The sequence below is a fragment of the Scomber japonicus genome, chromosome 12, assembly GCF_027409825.1.
Source record: "Scomber japonicus isolate fScoJap1 chromosome 12, fScoJap1.pri, whole genome shotgun sequence".
NCBI classification, from domain to species: Eukaryota; Metazoa; Chordata; class Actinopteri; order Scombriformes; family Scombridae; genus Scomber; species Scomber japonicus.
Genome location: NC_070589.1, coordinates 9,855,394 through 9,865,998, shown reverse-complemented (window position 1 = coordinate 9,865,998; position 10,605 = coordinate 9,855,394). Strand labels below are relative to the sequence as shown.

The 10,605-nt window shown below is 45.5% G+C and overlaps 1 protein-coding gene and 1 long non-coding RNA gene across 2 annotated transcripts; one reads left to right on the top strand and one right to left on the bottom strand.

Annotated features, from left to right (window-relative positions):
• The first annotated feature begins 284 nt into the window (after window positions 1-284).
• LOC128369335 (uncharacterized) lies at window positions 285-3,105 on the top strand. The gene is made up of 4 exons (XR_008322008.1): window positions 285-312; window positions 623-697; window positions 1,183-1,279; window positions 3,013-3,105. It is a non-coding gene; the product is annotated as an uncharacterized LOC128369335 (long non-coding RNA).
• Window positions 3,106-4,349: 1,244 nt separating this feature from the next.
• LOC128369570 (uncharacterized) lies at window positions 4,350-7,871 on the bottom strand. Its single transcript, XM_053330647.1, has one exon. It carries the CDS (start codon window positions 7,869-7,871, stop codon window positions 4,350-4,352), a length of 3,522 nt encoding a protein of 1,173 aa, XP_053186622.1.
• Window positions 7,872-10,605: the final 2,734 nt, after the last annotated feature.

Below are 10,605 nucleotides of genomic sequence, written 5' to 3'. Positions count from 1 at the left end.
AAAGAATTAGGTGAACTGGTTGGGGCTGATTTCAAGTCGCGCCGGCCCTAACAGTTGTAATCTCACTCCAAACTTTTAATGAAACTTGAGAGCCCTGTTTATAAGTCTATCTGCTTACTCCAAGATGTCATCATAAAGTGGAGTTTTGTACAAATGGGCCCACCAGCGAATCCAGAATAATTTAGGAGGTTAAATTCTGATGTCAAACAACAAAATTGTAAAAAAAAAAAAGTTAAATAATGTAAAAACATAATTTTCTCTGTGTATTACACTCAGCCTCAACAGATTCCACCAGATGGATTATCTCATCCGGTGAGTAAAATGTTTTTCCTCTTTTGGCCCTCATGTTCTACTCCATATCATAACATACTATTTGTTGTATAGTCACACTGAACTCACACACACATGCAGTCTTACCTCTGTCACTTGGGGTATTTACACAGACTTACATTCATTCCCAGGAAACTAACACTAACCATTTTTTACCAAATGGGGACAATTTTGGTCTCAAATGCAAAAGCTGTCCCCAAAACAACTGGTGTTGAGTCTGAATTGTGGCTTAAGTCATACACATACAAATACAAACTAAACTAATGTATACTCTCTGTTTATTATCATTTAGGTACAGTGTGTGACCGACCCTGCTCCTGTGAACAGAGTTGTGGTGTATGGAGACCAAACTTATACCGCAACTTCTGTAAGTACACATCTACATTAATTGTTACCTGGTTATTATTCCCTGGTATGTCTCCTTTACCCTGTTTGTCACGTGACCTAAAAAAAACCCAAAGCTTTGACTTCTTGCAAACTCAGTGTGACTAGTGTCATAAAGAAGAAATAAATTATCGAGTAATTCACAAGCAAAAAAAACGTCCAAAGATTAGACGGACATATGCATTGGCATAAATCTATAGAGTGTCATTATTTCTTTGTCTTTTTTCCTATTTTGTCAATCATCTTGTAACTCTTCTAATTTATCTTACAACCAGTTGTGGCGGTCCCAAACCCCAGGTTTGGAACCACCTGCCAAGAGATCAATTTACAAAATCTGTGCCAAAATAAAAGTTCTACTAATCTTTTGCCTTCTATAACTGCTCAAGTGGTTTGGAAGGTGCATTAGAGCAGCAGATGAGCTCAGGTGGACAACAATCACAACGTTCTTTAAATTTCCACTGTTTTCAGAAGAGATACCTCAGCATCAGGAGAATCTGGTATTTCCGAACAATAGACATTTGTCAACCGATGGGAGATGGAGCACGCATCCGCCACCCGCCACCAGGTAACTGCTGTATTTCAGTTCATACTGTCAAGTTTAGATACCAAAAGCTTGAGGATGGGAATGAAGAAAAGCTTTCCAGGCTGGTATTATTGTTGCACTTTCTCACTCACTGTTGAATACAAGTCCAATATTCTCTGGTCTTTTAGCTCTAGTTTGGTCTCCTGACAAAAGATACTTGGTCACAGGGAGTCTCTTTTCTCTTCTTTGTTAATATCCAGCTTTTATTAAATAAATCATAGTGTAAATATCTTATTAAATCCAGTATGAAATCAATCAATCTAGTAGTTTATAACATGAATCTGTATTAGGGCAGACTATATGATTGTATGATTTATAACTGAATATACATTAATAGTTTGTAATTTGCTATGAATAAAAGTATTTGCTAAATAACAAAATGTAATGTATCACCACAGAGAGACTGGCCAAAGGAATTAAATGACTGTTCATCAACTCATCAGTATGCATACAAAGGAAATCTCTCTGTATTTAGCTTCCCAACACACAAATACATCTTGATACAAGTAAAAAAAAAAAATAGGGAGAGAGACTCTATGCTGGAGTATTCAGCAGCTAAAGAGTCAGATATAAGCTAATATTTATCAGGTGTCCAAATTCATGACTGCATGTGAACACTGCCCCACCACTTGGTCATGAGCTGTACTGAGAATCATTTTATTACAACCTAACTCAATGTGCAATAATGGGACAACTTGTGCAATACTGCTTTTAAGCTGCTTTAAAAATAATAATAATAATAATGATAAAATAAAATTATATATGTGTGTGTGTGTGTGTGTGTGTGTGTGTGTGTGTGTGTGTGTGTGTGTGTACATGTGTGTATATTACTGTCTATTTTTTATATTACAGCACAGCTCAGCAAATTGTGTTGTACTTTTGTGCAATGACAATAAAGTATTCTATTCTATTCTTTTCTATTCTAATGTGTCTGTTGGATGTTTTAAATAGGCAACAGCTTTCTAACACATTAGGTGTAGCAACTTGGTGCTGATAATGTCAGTGTTGTGTTTACAGCTTACTATGCTGCCCCCAAGTGGCCAAAAAAATCAATGACTACTGCTTTAACTAATCAGAAAACATAACTGCAGAATCAAGGTTTTTACAACAGTTAATGTAATCTACTAAGGGATTTTATAAATTATTATCATTATACATACTATATATGTATTTTTTTAAAACTTGTAATAGACTGCTTTTCTCCAATAATTTGCTTCTTTATGTTAAGTAGATACTCTTTTCTGTAAAAGAAGAAAGAAAAGATGAAAAGGAGAAGGTCACAAATTAAAGGAAAACCAACATCAAGAGGTGTTGTTCCACCAGAAGCCTCTACACCTCCAATACTCTTTAGCATACATTGTCTAACTCTCTAAAACTCTTGAGGCGATATAAATAACTGCCACAAATATCAAAAATGTCCAATCACAACAATTATAAATACCGGGCACCCACTGCAACAAGGTTCATTGACCCACACAGTGCCAAAAATAAAAAATAAGACGTGACATGCAAATGAGTAATAGAAAACGTTTTGGGTTTTTTGGTATGTGCGAGATGCTGCCCATGTCACCCATATCTAAATCCGCCACTGCTTAGTTGAGTTGAGTTTAAAACTGGGTAATGTGTAGCAAAATCATTTTTATCTGTTATTCCTTATATAGAAGGATGTGCATATATTATGTTTCTCTACTATTTGTCTCTCTTCTTGTTTGCAGGCAGAGACAACATAATCCAAGGCTGAAGATGATGACACTTGCCATTGGGATTCTCCTGCTACTTATTTCATTTATTTATATCTCTTTTCCTCAAATGTTGACCCTAAATGTTTGAGAATTAAATGGTACTTTTAACATTGATCTCTCTCCATTACTTTGAGTTTCAGCAAGTTTGCAAGATGGTTAAATACAAGATTGAGATGTTAGTGCTGCAGAGATTAACTCTAGATGTCACAGCTAATTCTAAAACAAAGGTAGTTTAAACTGGGATTTCATGACAAAGAAAATCACAGGTGGCTGTCTTTGTTCTGGTTGACGTGTCATCCATGGAGTCCTGGGGTAACAATTGCAGGTCAGTAGATCTCCCCTGATGATGCTAATCCTGTCCAGAGAGGACAGGATTAGCATCATCAGTAGCAGAGTGGATGCTGGCAAGTGAAAAGTTATGGGAATACCAATGTTATTATATTTCATCCTGAGCTGGTCATGGATGTCTTAACCAAGTTTTGTGACAATCCATCCAAAGTACATCATATTTTCATCCCTTTAACCCCAGGAAATAACCATATGCTCGCACTCCAAAGTTAACCACTGATATACCTCCAGCTCACCTTTTTAATGGATTTGTTTTAGGGTTGTCTTCAGGGACGTGCACATGATTATAGAGGGGCAGGGGCTCAAACTCAGAAAAGGGCAGCATGTGCCCGGTTTTTCCAGTCCTTTACACAATATGGAAATTAATGTAAAATTAAAAAATAAAGTGCTAATAGAAAGCTAACTACTTAGCTGTGTGTCCTGTGTAGGTGAAAGTGATATGCATTTGCTCTTTCTTTTGTATCAACAAATTATTGTCAACATGAGCTCATTCACATTATCAAAGTCACAATAAACTTTATATCTAAACTACGGACCTGTACTTCAGACCTGTAGTGAGGGAAATATGATACGCTGTAAACACCGTGCATTTTATTTTGAAAATTAACCCGGTGTTTTATTTTGTATTTTGTACACGATTTCCTGTCCCGCACATCTGCTCTGTGCTGACACATTGACTAAAATAGAGCGTTTTTTCTGAAATATGACCCATATTTAAGCACGTTGAATAAGTGGACGGCGACTAGTTAGACCATAACTCACAGGTTCACGTTGCTCCACTGTCACGTGTCGTGTTCTGATTGAAGAAAGCAAGGTGGACGGTAATTGAGAGTTCAAGTGTTTAGATACATCTGTGGATGCGCTGGGACACATCATCAGTGATGTTTGTTTCCTGAGGTCATCGGGTGTTTCGGGTCTCACAACATCAGACACCCTCCCTCAGGCGACCCAGCCAGGGTTGATCAGGCCCTGGCTTGTGTCCCAGCAGCGTTGGCCCACTTTTCGGACCTCTTGATCCAAATCCACCTAGAGGCCCTCTCCGCGGCCTCTATGGTGGACTTGATGGCTCTCCTCTTCGCAGCTCCTGTGATGCCAAGAAGAGTGTAGATCTTGCACAAGGAGCGGGCAGCAAAGCCTCTGCACCCTACCTCCACTGGTTCACAGCGAGCTTTCCAGCCCCTCCTCCGACACTCCTCGGTGAGCTCTTGGTATTTGAGCCGCTTGCGCTCATTGGCCTCTTCCATGCGGTCCTCCCAGGGGACTGTCAGTTCCACTAAGAGGACCTGCTTAGAGGAGGGAGATGTCAATACCAGATCTGGCCTCAAGGAAGTAGATGTTATAAACTCTGGGAACTTAAGCTGCCTGCCCAGGTCAACTCGCAGTTCCCAGTCCGATGCCGATGAGAGCAGGCTGGCTGATGGTGTTGGCTGCGGACGTGGCTTCTCTCCAGCCTTTACAAAGTTGATCCTCCTCTGGCTGCGGACATGCTTGTTATTGTCCACTGCACTGGAGATGGCCTCTGCCACTGCCCTCAGGACCTGGTCGTGACGCCAGCGGTAGCGGCCCTCTCCAAGGGCTGATGGGCAGCTGCTCATGATGTGCTCCAGAGTCCCCTTTCCTGGACAGAGTGGACATGTTGGAGTGTCACTCTTGCCCCAGGTATGCAGGTTAGCTGGGCTGGGTAGTACATCATAGACAGCTTGGACCATGAACTTAATCCGCTGAGGCTCAGTCTTCCAGATGTCATTCCAGGTCAACTTCCTCTCCAGCGCTCCTTCCCACCTTGTCCATGCCCCCTGCTGCCGCATGCCCACCATCCTGCTGGTCCTCACCTCCTCGACACCTGCTCGGACCTCCTTCAGGACCAGATGGCGTCTGTCCTTGCCCTGAGCCTTGTCGTGCCGTGGTTGTGGGATGGCTCCCAGCCCTGCTCGCCCAGATGCCACCGTGCCCAACAGTGCTTTATGTCTCAGCCGAGACTCTGCCAGCTCCAGCCCCTCTTGAGCCTTCCACTTCCTGCCCGTCCGCACCACGATACCAGCTGCTGCCACTCTAGAGTCTTTGGAGTCTCGATATACCAGTGCCTCTCTTGTGCGGGAGACCCTGAACTCCTCCTCCAGGCTGTTGATGGGGAGCTGAAGCTTGTTGCTCCTGCCATACAGTGCTGCACTTGTGAGACTGCGTGGCAGACCCAGCCATCGTCGGAGGTAGCAGCTGATTTTCCTCTCCAGGGTCTCGACTGTAGACATCGTCACCTCATACACTAGCAGGGGCCAGAGGATACGGGGCAAGATGCCATGTTGGTACAACCATGCCTTGAACCTACCAGGTAGACCAGACTTGTCTACTGTAGACAACCAAGTTTCGAGCCTCTTGATGGTTGTTTGGACTGATGCTGTGTCTCTGAGGCTACAGTCAAACACCTTGCCCAGGCTAGTGACTGGCTTCTCAGTGATTGATGGTATTACTGCACCGTCCACAAAGAAGCGGAACTTGTCCACCACTTTGCCTCTCTTCAGAACCATGGACCTAGATTTTGTTGGTTTAAAGCTCATCCTAGCCCAAGAGATGAGCTTGACCAGGCCCTGAAGGATCCACCTGCATCCAGGCACTGAAGTGGTCGTGACAGACAGGTCGTCCATGAAGGCTCTGATGGGAGGCTGCCGAATTCCAGACTTGGACAGGGGACCTCTGCACTCTGTCTCGGCGGCCTTGACCAACATGTTCATGGCCAGAGCGAAAAGGATGACCGAGATTGTGCAGCCTGTTATGATCCCTTTCTCGAGCCGGTGCCAGTTAGATGTTATGCTCCCTGATGTAACTCTCAGCCTGAAGTCTCCATAGTAATCCAGGATGAGGTCCTTGATCTTGCAGGGGATGTGGTGGTGGTCCAGGGTGGTCTCAACCAGCTTGTGGGGGATCGACCCATATGCATTGGCGAGGTCCAGCCAAAGCACTGCTAGGTCTCCCTTCCCCTCCCGTGCCTCCCTGATCAGCTGTGTGACCACTCCGGTGTGTTCCAAGCACCCTGGCACTCCTGGGATGCCGCCCTTCTGCACCGATGTGTCGATGTACTTGTTCTTCAAGAGGAAGGCTGTCATCCTTCTGGCCAGAACACTGAAGAAAATCTTCCCCTCCACACTGAGAAGTGAGATGGATCGGAACTGCTCCAGCTTGGTCGAGTTCTCCTCCTTAGGAATCCAGACGCCCTCTGCCTGCCTCCACTGCTCCACGATGGTCCCTCTTCGCCAGATCACACGCAGCATCTTCCAAAGGATTCGGAGGAGCCCTGGGCAGCGCTTGTACACCTTATAGGGTACTTGGCTGGGACCTGGAGCAGAACTGGCTCTGGCTGCTGTTACTACCTCCTGGATTTCCTTCCAAGTGGGTTCTGAAATGTTGAACCCCACTAGGGGGGTTGGTACATCCACGAGGGCTGCCTGTTGTCCTAACTCTTGCTCTCTGTCTGGATCGCTCAGGGTGTTATGCAAGAAGTGATCCACCTCTTCCTTGGAGCAATCAAGACGCCCGCTGCGCTTCTGCCCTAGCAACCGCTTTGTGAAGCCAAAGGGATCGGATAAGAAGGAGGTTCGCTTCCTGGCTCTCTCAATCCTACGTCTCCTGTGCCATTCAGCTCTACGCAGGGTCATAAGCCTCTTCCTGATGGTATGCTGGAGCTCAGCGAGTGGTGGCTTCTCCTCCTCATCGGCTGCTTTGAACTGCTTCGTCAGTTTTCGCAGCTCTTTCCGCAGTTGATGGATCTCCTCCGCCCTACGGTTCTTGGTGTAGGTGGAATTGCTGGTCTTGGGCTCCTCAACACCAAACCTCTCAACTGCGAAGCTTGTGATGATGGTGGTCAGGTTTCGGAGTCGTCCCTCTACATCTCCCTTTGCTGTTGCGCTGATTATTCTAGATGCATCCTCGTCAAACTGTTGCCACAGTCTGTGCTGCTTAGCCGGAGGCCACTTGATCCGATGTTGCTGGACTACTTTGCTTGGAGTTGGAATCTTGGGCACTTGGAGGTTCTGGGCTCTGTGGGGTGTCTCCGGGCCGGGCTCCTCCTGCGTCTCACCAGGCACTGGTCCTGTGCGCTGTGCTGCCGTCTCCTGTACCAAGCATTTCATCCGGGCCTGATGGATTTTTAGGCCCCGTTCGTTCTTGCAGACCTTGCCACAAATGCATCTGCTTATCATGGTCGTTAATCCGTTTTCCAAGGTCGTCATCGTTAGGTCCGTCCTAATGGGGTGCTCATCCTCCCCCCCTCTCGGGCACCCCTGGGGGTATTTCTCTGTGGGTCGATCTGTAGCTTGTTTGGGTTCTTCCTCACGGAAGCTGCAGGTTGGGCTGCTACCCCTTCCTGCCCCAGGTGCCGTCTTTCCGTGCTGTCCACTGTCTCTCCAGTTGTCACCGAACTGTTCTCGGTTGTCAACCAGCCTATTCCTGGGGGTCACTGGACAAGCCAGTTGAACAGTGTTTAGATACATCTGTGGATGCGCTGGGACACATCATCAGTGATGTTTGTTTCCTGAGGTCATCGGGTGTTTCGGGTCTCACAACATCAGACACCCTCCCTCAGGCGACCCAGCCAGGGTTGATCAGGCCCTGGCTTGTGTCCCAGCAGCGTTGGCCCACTTTTCGGACCTCTTGATCCAAATCCACCTAGAGGCCCTCTCCGCGGCCTCTATGGTGGACTTGATGGCTCTCCTCTTCGCAGCTCCTGTGATGCCAAGAAGAGTGTAGATCTTGCACAAGGAGCGGGCAGCAAAGCCTCTGCACCCTACCTCCACTGGTTCACAGCGAGCTTTCCAGCCCCTCCTCCGACACTCCTCGGTGAGCTCTTGGTATTTGAGCCGCTTGCGCTCATTGGCCTCTTCCATGCGGTCCTCCCAGGGGACTGTCAGTTCCACTAAGAGGACCTGCTTAGAGGAGGGAGATGTCAATACCAGATCTGGCCTCAAGGAAGTAGATGTTATAAACTCTGGGAACTTAAGCTGCCTGCCCAGGTCAACTCGCAGTTCCCAGTCCGATGCCGATGAGAGCAGGCTGGCTGATGGTGTTGGCTGCGGACGTGGCTTCTCTCCAGCCTTTACAAAGTTGATCCTCCTCTGGCTGCGGACATGCTTGTTATTGTCCACTGCACTGGAGATGGCCTCTGCCACTGCCCTCAGGACCTGGTCGTGACGCCAGCGGTAGCGGCCCTCTCCAAGGGCTGATGGGCAGCTGCTCATGATGTGCTCCAGAGTCCCCTTTCCTGGACAGAGTGGACATGTTGGAGTGTCACTCTTGCCCCAGGTATGCAGGTTAGCTGGGCTGGGTAGTACATCATAGACAGCTTGGACCATGAACTTAATCCGCTGAGGCTCAGTCTTCCAGATGTCATTCCAGGTCAACTTCCTCTCCAGCGCTCCTTCCCACCTTGTCCATGCCCCCTGCTGCCGCATGCCCACCATCCTGCTGGTCCTCACCTCCTCGACACCTGCTCGGACCTCCTTCAGGACCAGATGGCGTCTGTCCTTGCCCAAAAGAAATTGTGTTTGACAAAACAAAGAATTATACGCAGCTGCGGATTTGGTCTACTTCACTCGAGAGATCTGCAGAAGAAGCCCTGACATGTGCAATATTAATTCCCTTTATACCTTACAGTTTGGGGTGATGCTATGTGCCACTACGTCATTGGCTCACACTTGTTACTTGCTATCCGGTTGCATGTGGGACTTTCCATACTGAAGATGTACGTGACATTTCTTTAATTAATTGATGACTCATGTCTGGAGTTATCAGTTTTAGGATATGTGTTCAGTTTCAGCTTCTCCTTTAATCACAGGAACCACAAATCCTAAAGAGGTGTAAGGAGATGTGTAAATTGTCTGGCTGCTGGCTGCATTCTTGGGTTGAACTAGAGGTCTTAAACTTGATGAACTTCTAGAGTCAGCGACACATAGCATCTCTCCAAACCGCACTAACCTCTGTCTGACTCTACATTTTTGATGAGACAAGCAAATGTTTGTTAGTATTGTGTTGTGTGATTAAAGTTAATTAGCAAAAGACTATAAAACCTTACACACGTCTCCTCAGTTATCCATGGGGCAGCTGCTTCTCTCCCACTCACTCGCTCGCTCTCTCTCTCTCTCTCTCTCTCTCTCTCTCTCTCTCTCTCTCTCTCTCTCTCTCTCTCGGCTCTGTGACCGAGCGGAGCCGCAACGGACAGAGAAGCGGCAGGCTGACACAACAACCCCCTATTACAAGAAAATGGGTACGGTAGAATACCGTTGATTTTTTGTCCCGCGGTTTTTTTTTACACCCCAAACAGGAATTTATTAATGTTGTTTAAAAACACACACACACACACACACACACACACACACACACACACACACAGGACACTTTTTAATACGAGGCAAAAAGGGCAGGGGCTCAAGCACCCCTAGGGCCTATGTGTGCACGTGCCTGCCTACTATTAAAATAACAAACAGTTTTCACCTGCCAAAAATTGATTGGAAGCCAAATGCAGTTACTGGTAGGTGATTTCTGCCTAAATATGACTTGATCTCATTCAAGAGCTTCATAATATAAACTCCAGAGCTCACAGAACAGTGTGGAACTCTTTTAAAGGACCATTACAACACAAAATGTGCTTTTTCACCTGCCAAAAATTGATTATTGCCATTAATTTGATAATGAAAAGTGTTTTCTTGCTTAAAATGACTTCCTATTACTCAACAGAGCAATATTTAGCTCATTATACATTAACCTTTACTCTGTACCCTCTGGAAATGGTGTAAAGGGCCAATGCTACGCATAAAATGCAGTGTTTTACCTGCCAAAAATTGATTCCTGCTCCAAATTTGATACTGAAAATGGTTTTCTGCCACAATATGTCTTCATGTAACTCTTCAGAGTTATATTTACCTGATTATACCTTAACCAGTACTTTACTGTTGAATGTCTTCAATAAAACAATGTTCCTACCTTATGACCATAGAAACAGAGTCTTAAAATAAGTAAGCCACTCCATACATGTCATCACAAAATATTATTATTTTTTACATACATACGTACATACATACATGAACTATGAACTGTCATAAAATGTCTTAACAGCATGCTAACAAATATATACAAAAATACTACTACATTAGATAATAAAAATATAACAAAATGCAACTATATACAATTGGGGTTACCAGCCAGTAGCTACCCTTGCTACTGGCATGCTGC